We start from the raw sequence: 16,805 nt of genomic DNA on the forward strand, positions 1-16,805 counted from the left end.
TAAAAAAAATTTTTGTTGCCTTTCCAGGATTGCAGATGCCAGTCTTGGAGCAGTAAGATTAAAACATTTATTGTAAGCACATTTAGAAAGAGGAGCAGCCAGACAAGGAATTGCTGCTTCTGGACATGCCTTTTGTTGTTTATATATATATATATATATTTTTTAAAATGCAACGGGTAGGGGGTGCGGTAGTGGAGGAGAGGTTTGTGTGAAGTCACTGAAGAGGAGGTTAAGGCAGGAGCATTTAAAAAATAAAAAACAAAATTAACCAGTTGAGGGTGGGGTAGGGAGCAACACAGAGCATGTGAGGGTGTCATTTAAGGGCAGGAGGCAGCATGTGAGGGAAAGTGTGATAAAAACACATGCACTTCTGTGATGCGCTGAAAGAAAAAAGTAGTTCCCTGAATGTGAGCAAGGGAAGAATGTAAGTAATTCACATAGATGGGTGGTAAATAAACTGCTCCATGTGAGGGAAAAACACAGGAAGAGGGAAGAAAGTCAACGAATAAGAATCAAGCAAATGAAATTGACTATAAAGTCAACCAGTAGTGAACAAGTGGGCTGTCTAAAGCCCACTGTAAGTATTGTTGTGTAGCCACTTTAGTTATAGCTCCATGCACATTATTTTAACATACTAGGCCTGCCGCTGTGCACTTAAACCTAGATATATATTATTCGGCTTTGCTTTATTATTATTACAATAGCCACTTTTATGGTCCTGTTTTTTTTTTTCTCTCTAACTGTTTTTGCCTAGGCCAGCACTCTGTTCTCAAACAAGACATTCTTGCTCACTCTGTGCTTCTTCCAAGGCTGCCGTAAGATAGGTTGTCGGTGAACGTGGTGTAGAGTTTTGTCTCTGACATTCATAGAAAACACACATCCTTACGTAGGGACATTTTCTCAGAACATCAGCTGGTGTATTATAAAAACACTTCCCTGTCCCTTACACGTTAGAGGGAGATTCTAGCCAGAGAACCACGACTGTATGCTGATTGCTGAACGCTTCGCTACAGCTGCTTATGCGGACCGCAGGCCTTTGCTCAGGTATGGGGGATGATGTCTTCCCAGGGGTACCTGAAGGGCAGAATTAGAGCTTAATACGCTGTGCTCTATTATAGCCTAGGTCGGAATTAGTCCATTGACTCTTGTGACAATATGGTAGCGTTTTTTCGATGCTTTACTCTCCTTGTCACAATTTTAATCTTGTCATGCTGTATCGTCCTGGTTATTGCAGTCCATGCTTTGCTTCACACCACGCTCACCGCAATCTATCTTACTGCAGCCTTGGACGAAGCACAGAGTGAGCAAGAATGTATTGTTTGAGAACTGAGTGCTGGCCTAGGCAAAAACAATTAGCTTGAGACAGAAAAAAACAGACCGTAAAAGTGGCTATTGTAATAATAATAAAGTGAAGCCGAATAAAATATATCTAGGTTAAAGTGCACAGCGGCAGGCCTAGTATGTTAAAATAATGTGCATGGAGCTATAACTAAAATGGCTACACAACAGTATTAGTACAGTCTGCAATAGGTCTTCAACAACAGCCAGATGAAACCTGTCTGAATGCAGGGCTTCGAAAGCACCATGTTTCTATCTGAGAGTGTCTTACAATATTTCTCAGCCTATTCAAAAACTTGTTCTACCAACTTCTTACACTCCTGTTTCTAATCTCTCACACTGTCTTTGTGGTCCCTGCCGACCTTCTCTCTTCCAACCTGCCAACTCATCATCTCACTCACAATAATCTGCCGTCCTATGAAGGCAGCGATTACTTCTGCCTTCAGAGGACTCCAGACCCATATCTACATGTTAATGTTATGTTAAAATGTTTTATATAGCACCATACTACCCGGAGGCTTCGTAGCGCTAAGAAGGACCTAACATTAAAAACAAGCTGGAGAAATAATACAGCGTCAAAATAGTAAATGGAAATAAATACTAAATTAAAATTAATTCTAAATAACCACAGCCATACAGCTACTAATGTTCTGCTGCTGCCTGCCTGTCTTGAACTCCCTCTTTGTTTTTCTCTTCCTCACCGTGAGACCTCTGCCCATAGTATACCTCAGTGGAAAGCTCTGGATAATGCATCTTTCCATCTCATACTCATCCTCCTGCTGAGGCATACGTCTGTCCTCCTAGCTGCATCCCTTGGCCCAAGGTCTCTGCTTAGCCTTTCTCTTTCCTCTAGTCCCGCTGTCAGAGCTCCCCAGCATTTACTGGGCCCTTCCTCTTGCAGTGGAGCCAGCTCTGCCGCTTCTGTACATATGTACCATATTGAACTAGCTGTGATTGCCCTGAACAGCTTCTTATCTCTGCTCTTCCTCCCTCTCCTGACAAGTGTCTAGCTCTACCCACACCTACCTGTCTTCCTCCTGGGCTAGTTTATGTTACACCATGTGCACACTTTACTCTTTATATATGCCCCTTTTTGTGATACCTCCTTAAACAGCCTTAATTTGCTGCATCCCTGTGGGAGGTACTCAGAGCTCTTTCACTCCACCATAGGCACAAAATCAATAGCTGTGAGAATAGGGTTGGGTCTTAACAGATGATCTCAGGTCCCTTTGTTGGTTTTCACACTCATAGTTTACCAAGCGAAATCTGATGAAATTTGTGTGGGCGGAACTGCTCAGAATTGAGAAAAAAACATGCTGGATTGAGTGAGGAAACACCATTTTCCACAGGTATTGCCCGTTTCTCGGGGTAATACTTGGTAGTACACCTTGAAAGTACTGGATAACGTGGTAGCGGTATTCCCTGATGCAGTATTACCACAATGTAATGATGACTCAACTGTTATTTCTTCAGTCTTTCACCTCACTTGTTTAGAAGCCGTGCCCTGAGCCATCTTCCATGCCCTGTTCAGCAATATCCCCATGTTTTAAGTTATCCGAATCCTTCAAAATCTCTCCCCTTGCAATTATTTTGGGCTGTCTCTGGGTACTGTCAGAGTTACTCGTCAGCGAATATGTTGGCGAACAAACTGAGGAGCCACACATGTCCCTTGGTCCCTTGTACTTTTATGTAATTGCCATCATGCTTGTCATATACTGTATCTCATTAAGCAGTTCTGCTGCTTGGGAACTCGCAGAGAAGGAATAACACATGATATCTTGTATTTAGCAAGTGCCCAGAGCAGTGTTGTGGCATTATGTATTGTTGTTTTATTGGTAATGGGCATGGAGGCGGGTAGAATACCAAGCATATGATTCTTTAGCTCATCCTACAGGGAAAAGGTTTCTCGTAGAACCATATACAGGGAGTGCAGAATTATTAGGCAAGTTGTATTTTTGAGGATTAATTTTATTATTGAACAACAACCATGTTCTCAATGAACCCAAAAAACTCATTAATATCAAAGCTGAATATATTTGGAAGTAGTTTTTAGTTTGTTTTTAGTTTTAGCTATGTGAGGGGGATATCTGTGTGTGCAGGTGACTATTACTGTGCATAATTATTAGGCAACTTAACAAAAAAAATATATATACCCATTTCAATTATTTATTATTACCAGTGAAACCAATATAACATGTCAACATTCACAAATATACATTTCTGACATTCAAATACAAAACAAAAACAAATCAGTGACCAATATAGCCACCTTTCTTTGCAAGGACACTCAAAAGCCTGCCATCCATGGATTCTGTCAGTGTATTGATCTGTTCACCATCAACATTGCGTGCAGCAGCAACCACAGCCTCCCAGACACTGTTCAGAGAGGTGTACTGTTATCCCTCCTTGTAAATCTCACATTTGATGATGGACCACAGGTTCTCAATGGGGTTCAGATCAGGTGAACAAGGAGGCCATGTCATTAGGTTTCCTTCTTTTATACCCTTTCTTGCCAGCCACGCTGTGGAGTACTTGGACGCGTGTGATGCAGCATTGTCCTGCATGAAAATCATGTTTTTCTTGAAGGATGCAGACTTCTTCCTGTACCACTGCTTGAAGAAGGTGTCTTCCAGGAACTGGCAGTAGGACTGGGAGTTGAGCTTGACTCCATCCTCAACCCGAAAAGGCCCCACAAGCTCATCTTTGATGATACCAGCCCAAACCAGTACTCCTCCTCCACCTTGCTGGCGTCTGAGTCGGACTGGAGCTCTCTGCCCTTTACCAATCCAGCCACGGGCCCATCCATCTGGCCCATCAAGACTCACTCTCATTTCATCAGTCCATAAAACCTTAGAAAAATCAGTCTTGAGATATTTCTTGGCCCAGTCTTGACGTTTCAGCTTGTGTGTCTTGTTCAGTGGTGGTCGTCTTTCAGCCTTTCTTACCTTGGCCATGTCTCTGAGTATTGCACACCTTGTGCTTTTGGGCACTCCAGTGATGTTGCAGCTCTGAAATATGGCCAAACTGGTGGCAAGTGGCATCGTGGCAGCTGCACGCTTGACTTTTCTCAGTTCATGGGCAGTTATTTTGCGCCTTGGTTTTTCCACACGCTTCTTGCGACCCTGTTGACTATTTTGAATGAAACGCTTGATTGTTCGATGATCACGCTTCAGAAGCTTTGCAATTTTAAGAGTGCTGCATCCCTCTGCAAGATATCTCACTATTTTTGACTTTTCTGAGCCTGTCAAGTCCTTCTTTTGACCCATTTTGCCAAAGGAAAGGAAGTTGCCTAATAATTATGCACACCTGATATAGGGTGTTGATGTCATTAGACCACACCCCTTCTCATTACAGAGATGCACATCACCTAATATGCTTAATTGGTAGTAGGCTTTCGAGCCTATACAGCTTGGAGTAAGACAACATGCATAAAGAGGATGATGTGGTCAAAATACTAATTTGCCTAATAATTCTGCACTCCCTGTACAGTATAAAAATTGTACATACATAGAGATCAAACTATCAGCAAAAGGGAACTTCCACCTCTGATCCGAACCACATTGTACTCATTGTAAGCTTTGCTCTTGTGTATAAGGTGACTTTGGAAAAGCATCCCTGTTCCGTACAACTTTTCTTATATAATTCAATATGTTCTTTGCTCTTCTGCCCTCTTCCCATGCTATTTAACCCACTGCCCTCATTTCTCTCTATCTCCCTTTGTCTTTAGCACTGGCATTCCTTTCCTTTAAATACTAGCTGCCAGTGCCACTGCATAGAGGGTGGGCTCCTGAGTCCTTTTCTCCATTTCCTCCATCCACAATGACAGGAGCCCCAGGTAGTTGTATAAAAGATCCAAACTGAATAAACAGCATTAGGGAGGGGTAGCTGACAGGTTAGTCATTTCCCACCAAAGGGTTCCAAGTGAAGCGCGAGTTGTCCAGGATCAAATGGAACAACAAGGTTGTGTGTGGCCCTCAAACCCCCTCCCAATACACAGCTGATGCCACATATCAGCAGTGCAGATTTAGGGGAATTCTGGGAAACCAGGCACAACACGGCCTCACCTCCCTTAAGTAATTACCCTTCCTCAAGTTCTACTTTGAAAATAAGACATAGCTCGTGTCTTGCCCCCTCCAGCACCCCACTTGGTAGAAACCTCCCCTCAGTCAAAATGTAACTGGGGTACCTCTACTATGTCCTGCTACTCTGGGTGTATCCTTACAACCTTTTTTTTTCTTTTTTTTTTTCCTCTACTCGTACTTTATTTGCTCTTGTAACCTGCACACGTCACTTTTTCCTTTCGTAACGTATCGTTTGCTACCTCGTGTATTTTTTGATATTTGCACAATTATCACTATTGCCTCATGTAATGTAACGTTTGCTTTTGTAACAGGCTCACTTGTAATTCCTCTCCTCTTGTATCTTTACTTTGCCTATTGTGAAGCGCTCTGACACCTTCGGGTAAAGTCTGCGCTATATAAAAACACATTAAATAAGTAAAATAAAATAAAACTAGGCTACTCATAACATTTAACAAAATATCCATACCTGGCTTCCGGCCAGCCTCGCCAGCTACCCTCCATTTAATTCTCCACCAAAAGATAAAAAGCAAAACCCAACATCCAGCCTCCCTCCCACATTATCCTCATTGCCTCCCACGCAAAGCTGCAGTCCTTGTTCTCAGATCAAGAGCAGGAGCTGGCACCTTACTGAGGTCATCTCTCTGAAAGCCACTCTCCGCAGGGACCAAATGTCCTTGTCATTTTGGGGTCCTCTGAAACCTGGGGATGGCTGCGAAGACTGCGGTTGATGTCCATGTGCCTTCTCGCTCGTCCATCAAGTCTATGGAGACCTGAGAGCAGCGGGAGGGATGGTGGGCCATCATCTGCCATTCCACAGCTTTGGTCAGGCCTCTGCACAATTTGGCAAGGTGGGGATAAGACAGGGAGTGAATGCTTCTCTGTAACGTCCCTACTAAGAGTTAGTGAAGATCTGTGTGTTTTTCAGCGAAATTTCATGAAATACCATAAGAATGTTGGAAAATTACTTGTTTAAAGCAAAATGGGGTTTGCTGTATCTTGCATACACTTTTCACACAAGTTCTCATTTCAGCTAAACAAAAAAAACTCCTGCAAGGTGCCAGCAATTGACTAGTCGGAGCAAAAAAATCTCTTGATGAGATACTTTATAAGCAAAGAAGTGTCTTGTGGGCAAAAATTATGTGAAGTTGCTTGTCTAATTTTGGGAATTTCGTGTAACATCAGGAATTCGTGTAATTCGGGAATTACCTGAATTTCGCCAGCATCATTAAAATTTCTCTCATGCCTAATCCACACACAGAAAAATCTGTTGTGATGTCAGAGAACTGCATTTCGAATCTTGTATTCAGACTGATGGCTTCCAATGAAAGCCACACACAAGCAAGAAGAGTATACGCCATTTGGAACAGAAATACTTATTTGGAAGGCAGCTTTTGTGATCTGATGTGAAGCCCAAGCCTACATTTTGAGTAGATCGATCCCTACTAACATTATCCTTATCTGTGTTCCTTTCTTAGTGGGCATTTGGCATCACCATGTGGGAGATCGTAACGCTGGGGCAGACCCCCTATGCCGGCATTGAAAACTGCGAAATCTACAACTACCTCATTGGTGGAAACAGATTAAAACAGCCTCCCGATTGCCTGGATGATCTGTAAGTAGCCACTTCACCACAGAATGGTCCTCTTGGATCCCACCAATAGCGGCGGCAGGTTCTACCTGTATATTTAATTTTACAAAGTTGTGTTTTGGGTCCCCGGAGAAGAGTTATGTTTGTGAAAAGAAGTGGTGGACACTGGAAACAGTACAGGCGCAATTAGCACTTTGTTCTAGGACTTGAGAGTGCAGGTCAAATAGATGCAAAATAGTGCATCATGTGCTTACTCATCTTTGTGCATACTTTGTCACTACAATAAAAGGTATCAGTAATCAAAACGTACAGATAGTTTTCTTTGAATGACACACAGGTAAAACATATCTCTCCTTCCACAGAAGAAAAAGGGTGCACATTGGAATTCAGTTTTTTATTGAAAATGTATCTTATTGTGTGCAATCTGGTAAACCGACTTGTTGGTACACTTTTAAATGATAGGATCAAACCCTTTTATAGGGCATAAGGAGTGCAAAAATATTGTATGTTAAGACCTCAAGGGAATTCAATGTTTATGTAACCTGAGGCCCTAGGCGGCAGCTCATATGATCTCCCGGTGGCTCTACAGGGGGAGATTGTGTGTCTGTCAGTGCAGTCTACAATTCATACATAAACCCCCAAAACGTACTTTCTAAGTGTGGAAATGCCTACATTCTGGAGCACATGGATTATAAAATAGTAAATGTCCTTTACATCCAAGTTGATGGGTGGCTGATAGTTTGTTGTTGTGTTGTGATGTTGAGTGGTTGCTTTGTTTTGCTGTATTGTGCTGTTTTGCTTTATTGTGTTGAACTAATCTTTCCTGTTTGCTTTTGTGTTGTGGTGTCACAGTATAGTGTAGGTGTTTTTCTGTTTTGTATTTTTGTGTTGTAAAATTATCTGTGTTGCTATGCTGTTCCTGTTATTTTCTATTCATATTGTGTTATTTGCTTTCTGTTGTGTTAGTAAGCAGTGTTGCTGTGTAGTTGGCATATTCTTTTGTGTTGCTGCCAGGCTTTTGTGATGGTTTGTGGGATATTGTTGAGGTGTGCTATTTTGTTGTGTTGTTTGTATTTTGTGTTGTTCTCATGGGCTGTGTGTTCGTGTAGTTGTCTACTTTATTGTTGTAATGTAATGTTGCTTGTTGTTTTTTGGACAGAACTATTGACTGGCATGTGATCACAAAGAGACCAATGAGGTATCAGGGGGAATTTCCAAGGGTTTCATATATACCTTTATGGACTAACAGCAAACCCCTTTATGCAACATTTTTTTGTAACCCATATTAATGATTAGTTTAAAGAACGTGCCACACTTTCAAATGTTTTCTTGAAAAGATATCTCAATCTGTTTTTTTAAGGATGAATGTGTTTTGCCAGTCAGATTAAGGGTATATTGCTAAAGTGGAGGATGAAAAGCCTGTGCTGAGTGAAGATAGGGAGGATGGGTCTAGGGTCATGTCGGACATCCACCAGAAACTAGAGTCTGTCTTATCAATCAATCAAGTATTTGTAGAGTGCATCTTGTCACCCGTGAGGATATCCAGGCGCTCTGTGCAGGTCTCAATCAAAGAGCCAGATCGAGTACTTTCCTTAATTTGGTCAGCATTGGGAAGGGTCAGAGGGGGAGGGAATTCCAGGCCTTGCAGTGAGATGAGAGAAGGCACGACCTCCAGCATGGCAGAGGCGTGTGTGAGCGATCTGTGCAAGGGCCAGGTGTGCGGAGCAGAGGTTTCTGTGAGGGTGGTGGAAGTGCAGACTTTGGTTCAGGTAAACAGGTCCTTGGTCATGGAGGGCTTTGTAGGCATGGGTAAGGAGCTTAAAGTGGCATCTCTTTTGGACAGTTAGCCAATGGAGGTCTTTCAGGTGCTGGGAGATGTGGGCTTTCTTGGGCATATCAAGAATCAGTCTGGCGCCTGCGTTCTGTATTAGTTGGAGCCTTTGCTTGAGATCAGTAGTGATGCTTGCATAGAGTGTACTGCCGTAGTCAAGATGGCTGGTAATGAGGGCATGAGTAACTGTCTTTTGTGTGTTGATGGGGAGCCGCTCAGAAATTTGTTCAGAGCATGTGAAGCATGTGGAAGCAGGCTGAGGCGACAGAGTTGACTTGATGTCTCATGGAGAGTTTGCTGTCTAGGATGATGCTGATGTTGGGGGTGAGGTCTTTCGGCACGGGGGTGAGGCCGAGCTCCAACGCCCACCAGGAATTGTTCCAGAGGGCGGTGTTTTTGCCGAAGATGAGAACTGCTGTCTTATCTGTGTTCAGCTTTAAGCAGTTGTCCTTCATCCATGCTGAGACGTTCTTCATGCAATTGTGGAAATTTGTCTTGGTAGCAGTGGGGTCGGCTGAGAGTGATAGGACGAGCTGAGAGTCATTGGCGTAGGAGATGATGTGAGGAAAGATGTCATCCATCTGAGCGTGTTGTCAGTTATTCCCATCTGGTGCAGGCAGTGGATGAGTGTGTTGTGGGAAACCATGTCGAAGCCGGAGCATAGGCCGTAAGGTAGGGGAGTAGGCAGTCTTTAAATTCAGCTGGTTGAAGCTTTTTCTGCTCCCCCACAAGTGATGCATTTGGGGGGATGAAGGGCGGACACAACAGCTTTCCACAGTTCTTGCAGTTCTGCAGTGGACTATCTGGTATAGAGTTTAGAGATCTGATAATACGGGGCCAGGAAACAGTGGCAGACTTGTAGCTGCCCAGAGCGATATCCCTACGGGGGATGCCACTCCAGGCAGTGAGGTCATTGTGTATTGCCTAATGAGGTCCGTGGTGTATTACTGATGTAACACTATAAAATAGAATCACCTCTGAAACAGTATTACTTCACGGTCACCTTCTCTGTTGTACGCCTGGTTATCAGATCATCCACACAAACAAGCGGCTGAAATGAAAGATCATAATTGTGTTTTTAATTGTATTACGTAAATATTATATCTTAATGATATCCGAGTCGTCGCTATGCAACTCTTCACCCCCTTTTCCGGTGCAATGATCCACCAGGGGTATAGTATCATCTACTAGAAAGCAGAGCTTGGGAATGGAGGAGGAAGAGATATTCTTCAAAGAGAGACCTTTAACAATTCACAAATTATTGTTTGAAATATTAGTAAAGTCATGTTATTAGCAAAGGAAGCTCCTATACCCTCGTACTGCTGGCTGTTTCTGACAGTAGTCTATCTGCGAATCCTTCCAAGAAGACCACTGTGAGTTTCCATCTGTCTGGAGTATGCTGTCAAATGTAATTCACATTAGAGGGAAATATATTTTTGCAGATGGTAGGGAGTTTCACTCTAGTTTTTCATTCTAGGCAGCTTATTTTGTGTACTACAGCAAGGACTGCTCACGTGCATTGCTAAGATTATAAATTGGAGTAGGCATTTTATCATATATATAAATGCTTTTTTCCTTCATATGATTCTAGGGAGGTAAAGATTGAGTTGATTCCACTCTGGAATTTCAGTAAAACTGTAATAAATTCATTAGCAGAAGAAAATCCAGTCATAAGTTTAGAATCCTGAAATCTACTCTGTGGCGTATTTAAAACCTGTTCAAGCAAACTCACATTTTCATGCCGCCTGTTCGGAGCCTGGAGTCTTTTTAAATACGATGACTCGTGCTATTACAACCACTGTGGGAGCCTCGGTTTTGAAGGCTTGGCAGGCACGCCAGTATGTGGAGATAAACGCCGGGCGTCAGCTCTGCAGTGAGCTGCAGCTTCGGGGTCCCAGGTGCCACGTGAATACCCCCTTCAGGTACATGTAGGCGGATGCACACCCGGGGCCACTTAGACTTTCTCAGTACCAGCTTGTGAAAATGTAACTGAAGGAAAGCAGGTGGTTTAGTGACTGAGCTGCCAACTTCTGGGGAACTGGGTTCCAAACCTGGCTTCGGCACTTCACTGACATCATGTGATTCTGACTAAAGTACTGAATCATTGAGCATAACATTCTGCAATGTAATAAAAATGCAACGGGGTAGTAAATGTGTAATGAAACATGTGAAATCTCCAGTAGGTGCACACGTTTTATAGGATGACCACTTCCTTCCAGGACACTATGAACACTGTCCCCAGTTATGCACGTTTTTTGGGATAGCCTAATGCACCCTGGCTCTTGTGTGGTGTTTCAGAAATTAGTGATTTGTTGATGACAAGTTGCATATTGTAAGCAGTGTACGCAGTGGCTTGTACGTGGTCACTCAAGCACATGTCAAAAATTGTAACATCTGCTAACCCTTCTGTAGTGTCCCGCCCATGATGTAATCACAGCGCAGGCACTACCACCGCATAATGCAAGCTCAGGTGAATTCCTGTTACACCCCTTTTATGTTGTCTCACTTTGACATGGTCCTAAAACCACGTGACCAAGTAGTAATAAATACTGGTGGCTGGTGGGGTATGGTCATGGGTGACGTACGAAGAGGGACCTGCCTGTGCAGACCACCTGCAAACCCTGCAACTCCGTTGTTTCTGTGCGTTAATTTATAATTCATTACTGATGGCATGCTGCACCTCACAGGTACCGTGAACATACCAGGCCGCTCCAGTGGAGCGACACAATTCTGGCGATGACAATGATACCCCCATGGGCAAACCACCATGGTAGCCGCAATCCTCTCTTTAGTAGCACGGCACTCGTGCCACGTGCATCCATCATCGTCACACCCACGTGGTGCACTGGTGCCAAGATCAGAGCCCACTCGATCAATGCAGACCGCAGAACTGACTGCCGGCAGGGGGCGGAGTAACTCACCCTGCAGCGGGAGCCCACCAAGAATCCAACCATCTGTGCATCACCACTTGTGTGCCATTCTCAAGGAAGAACGCCCCCTGCTGTCAAGCCCTGCACAACATACGTGTAACCAGAGAAGAAATATAGAGAACAGCCATCCCAGTTGATGGTGAGTCAGGTTGTCGACACATGACCATTTCAGGCTGGAAGGTAGCATTTTGAGGGGAAGTGTGATAAAGGACTGCACATGAACCTGGCCTGAGGCCCAAAAAGAAAAAAAGACAAAAAGACAAATAATTTTCCTCTGCAAATAATTTCAAAAGAAAAAGGGGGGAAAGAAAGGGAACCACATGCAAATGCCAACCTATGTGTAGTGGGCCCACTCAGGCCCATAACCCACATGCACCCACAACAGACGCAATCAGGGTAACTCAGTCAAGTCCCCACACCCTTGTAAAGGTGCCAAGCCCAGAAGTGATGTATTCTGCAGTATGATGGCCACCGTACTGCCTGTAGAGCCTTTCAGTGTTGAAGGCGCACCATCAGCTCAAGAGTCCAGGTGGAAGGACTGGGTCGAGAGAGTGCTACTATTTTTTTAAGCCACTAGGGTGGAAAATGCACAGAAAAGAGCCATGATCCTACACATGCCAGTTCGCTGACGAGAATGAAGAGATCAGATGATAAATCATCAAAAGTTGTGCATCGACAAAGCTGCATGAACACATTCTCAAAGAGTCTGGATGGTTGCTGGCATACATTCTCACAATGGGGCGGATGAAGGTGCTTTCTAAAGCTCGGGCGTCCCACATGGAAGCCGTACTGAACAAGCCGATAAAAGTAGAACCAGTCAATGCAGTCACGCCAATGCTCAGCAGACCTAAGCCCAAGAGGAGCTACACGGTGCCCAGGACATGCAGCTACTGCATAGGACCCACTCATCACCTGACAGAGTGCCCATCAAGTGGAAAGAGGTGCGCAGGGTGCAGGAAGATAAATCATTTCCTAAGAGTGTACCAATCGACCAAAGGGCGAGTTGAGCAATCCACTTTGAATGCAAATCTGGAAGCACCTGAAGGAAGCAGTGATATGGCTGAAGCTGACAATGGGAAACACACCATTGACTCTATTTTCACTATCGGCGCAGCTGCCCAGCCATACATCAGTTTCCCCAATGCCAAGTAGTCCTGGGGAATCACACAACCCTACCAGTCATGGCCACAGGGGCCTCCATCAACATAATGTCCTCCAACATGTACTGGACAATGGCACCATCTCCTAGCTTAAGCCTAGCCAAAATCAAGGTATTCATGTACAGCCAAGGCAAGCCACTCGCCATGCGAGGAAAGTTTAGGACAACCATCGCATATCGATCCCAGTCCGTTGAATCCCAGGTCTATGTTGCCGAGGATGGCCATGGTATGCTACTCGGATGCCAAGCTGCAGGAGCTCTCAGCATAGTGGCCTTCGCATTTGGAGTCTATCAGGAGTCCATAATAGACATCATTGGGGACTTTTCAGATGTCTTCAATGGCATTGGGTGTCTGAAAGACAAAGAAATAAAACTACACATAGACAAGTCAATACAATCAGTGGCTCTCCAGCATTGTCACATTGCTTTTCATTTGCTTTCATTAGAGAAAAAGCTTGACATGCTTGAAGCAGCAGGAATAATTGAGAAGGTGGCAGGGCCAACACCCTGGGTGTATCCAATTGTCTTAGCCCGGAAGCCTAAGCAACCTTGTGAGGTGAGACTCTGTCGACATGAAACTGCCCAATGCCACCATCAGGAGGGAACGACACATCACCCCCACGATAGATGACATCATTGGTGAGCCAAGTGGTTATTGTTGGTTCTCCAAGTTAGATTTACAATCCGGCTACCGTCAGCTGGTCCTCACCGAAGAGTCATGCTATATCACCACTTTCTTAACACATGTGGGCCTCCGGCGATACCGTAGATTGAACTTTGGCATTTTGAGTGCCGTGGAGGTATTCCAAAATGTGATTCATGAGCTTCTCGCTGACCTCCCTGGTGTCATAAACGTCAGCAGTCACATTCTTGTTCATGCCAAGACCATACCTGAACATAATCTCTAACTAAAGAAAGTTCTGCAGAGGAGCCAAGACTCGGGCCTCCTGCTCCATTGCAGCAAATGAGAATTTCTGAAGCAAAAGCTCAATTTCTTCAGATATGTGTTCTCTTCTGAGGGAGTGGCCACCAACCTAGCCAAAGTTCAAGACATTAAGGAAGCACCTCCCCTAACAACAGTGACCGAGGTCTGTAGTTTCTTAAGGATGGTCAATTACCGTGGACATTTCATTAAAGACCTCACGTTGCTGACCCAACCAATCCGATACCTCACTAAATCTACGGTACCGTGGTGATGGGAGCAGGAGTCAGCGTTTCAAGCCACCAATATGGTGCCTTATCCATAGCTACTGCTCTCAGGCACTTTGATCGACACAAAGCGACTACATTATAAGTGAATGCCGGCCCAAGGGCGGTGTTAATGAAATGACAGGAAGGAGAAGAATGGACCCCTGTGCATATGCCAACCAGTCCCTTACAGAGGCAGAGCAGAGATACTTGCAAAAAGAAGCAATTGTGATCCACTGGGGGTGTAGGCATTTTCATGTCTACGTATATGGCTGTCCATTTATCATCACTATGGATCATAAGCCCCTGATACCACTGTTATGGGGAACTGCGTCAAAGCCGCCTCTGCGGATTGGGAAATGGATGCTCCAACTTCAAGAGTAAAACTGCCAAGTTGAATATCCCCCGGATCTAACAATCCTGCCGACTATTTGTGTCGGCACCCTTGAGCAGCCACAGTGGAAGAAGAAGATGAGGCGTGGGAGATAGAACAGCACATGAAGTACGTGACCGAATGGTCTCAACCCCTTCCACTTTCCAAAGTGGTGATTCGTCTAGCCACCAATCAAGATGACTTCCTCCTAAAGGCATTAGAGGCTGTGCAGATCAATCAATGACATGCGCTGGAGACTACTCAAAATATCGCAAAGGCGAACTCCTGCCCTCTCTGCATGCCAGCAAAGTGATTCCTTAGATTGAAAAAGCTATAGCCCCCCATGGGCTGATCAAAGAAAAAAGGATGGATAACAAACCTATTTTTCAAGGCCAAGAGATTGCGTCATATCTGACATTGATGGGAATCTCTCACAAGAAAATCACTCCATGTTGGCCTCAATCGAATGGGGAGGTAGAGAGATTTATGAGAAATTTAAACAAGGTCATCAGAATCGCCTTGGCAGGGCAACAGGCTACGGAGTTAGCTATCTACTCGTTTACGTAACTACCGTCAGACTCCCCACTCTACCACCAGACAAGCACCTAGACACTTATCAATGGGCGAGTTGACCGGTTCCACAAGAGTAGATTCAGGTTGACATTTGAGCAACACCCCTGGACAGTAATCCAGTGCCAGGGCATAAGGTCATTGCCTGTCATAGGACAGAAGAAGTTGCCTGAAACATCTCAGCGTTCAAGAGGTTTTACCCCAGCTCAGAGCTGTCTGCCCCTCAGTAGGGTGATGGGCCTCAGGGAGATGAGCTCGATCTATTGTGTCAGACTGAATGCCCCTCCTCCGCATATCTGCCATCACCCGGCCCAGAATGTGTACCGGAGCCACCAAACATGGATCCTGTAAGTGAGTCAGAGGACACCCCGCCAGAACCACAAGCAGGTCATACCAACAGCACCAGATACGAACTACGGGGCAACTCGAAGCCGTCCATCAGATTGGAGGATCATCTAGTGTGAGGCTGGCGATTGATCTCATTCGACTTTGTTTTTGACGTTCTTCCCATTTGCCATATGTGAAAACATTGCTAGTAATTTGCTTTTCCAGGGGTGCACCTGGCCACTTTCGCACTGGCATCCTTACTGTAGTTCCATGCCCTTTTCAGTACATGCCATACTCCGTTTTCATTTTGTTTTGCTGTGTTTCATTTTGTCTAATTTGGGGAGGGATGTAGTGTCGTGCCCATGACATAATCACAGCACAGGCACTACCACCACATGATGCAAGCTAAGGTGAATTCCTGTTACACCCCTTTCATGTTGTCTAACTTTGAGGTTGTCCTGAAATCTCGTGACCAATTAGTAATAAATACTGGTGGCTGCCGGGGAATGGTCAGGGGTGATGTACGTAGGGGGACCTGCCTGTGCACACCACCGGCAAACCCTGCAACTCTGGTGTATGTGTGCGTTCATTTATTTCATCACAGCTAGCACGCCACGCCACACAGGTACCATGAACATGGTAGGTCGCTCTAGTGAAGCGACACTACACCTTCCAGCTAGGTTCGCCAAGTCGACAATGATCCATTTATCTCAGGAGAAAAAATTATTTCTAGTTCCTGGGGGCATAAATGGAGACGGTCCTTCCTCCGGTTTTCCTTTCTTTCTCCCTCCTTTTGGTCCCCAGTCTAGCAGAGCCTTGGCTTGGAGTTATAAATAGCACCCTGAATAATTTTATTGGCTACCTCTACGTCAATCTACTCAAATCTAGCTGCACATATATAGAGCAATAACGATCAAAAGGCCCAATAAATGCTCGTTCTCAATCTGGAAAGTGTACCTTGTGCTTGCAATTCATTAAATGACCTAAGCTGCCACCAGAGATTAGTGCCACTGTTAGTAGAGCAAGGAGGTATTCGGGTATGCAGGATGCCCGTGGTGCTTCCTAAACCCAGGGTTATGTTTGCTGAAAAGGGATGGAGCCAGGAGGTTGTGAGGTACTGTTATTAAACCAATGGTTTTGCTCGCAGTTTGAGTTAGCAATTTGTTAGGTGTGTTGAAGGATCATTGTTGGTGCTGTACAGCACTGAGGTGAAGGATTGTTTTCGACAGGCTTGACTGTGGATTGCAATATTGGTTTGCTTTAGTGATGAGCAGAGTGGAGGGAACAGGGTTTTTCAGCACAAGGTGAAAAGTGCAGTCAGTCTTCAAATGGCCCATGATCAACTGTACAGTCCTGCCAAGTGCCACGCATGTCGCGTTAGGTTAACTCAATTTAAATTAAGTTCCCGCATTACTGCAT

The 16,805-nt window shown here is 44.6% G+C and overlaps 1 protein-coding gene across 1 annotated transcript in view; it reads left to right on the forward strand.

The window, feature by feature from the left end:
- Positions 1-16,805, forward strand: part of TYRO3 (TYRO3 protein tyrosine kinase) — a 364,403-nt gene that overhangs the window by 332,199 nt on the left and 15,399 nt on the right. Inside the window, exon 18 of the mRNA XM_069208762.1 lies at positions 6,896-7,032. Within this exon, the coding sequence (XP_069064863.1) occupies positions 6,896-7,032 (137 nt within the window). The remainder of the gene's footprint in view (positions 1-6,895; positions 7,033-16,805) is intronic.

Source organism: Pleurodeles waltl, chromosome 9 (assembly GCF_031143425.1).
Source record: "Pleurodeles waltl isolate 20211129_DDA chromosome 9, aPleWal1.hap1.20221129, whole genome shotgun sequence".
Lineage (NCBI taxonomy): Eukaryota > Metazoa > Chordata > Amphibia > Caudata > Salamandridae > Pleurodeles > Pleurodeles waltl.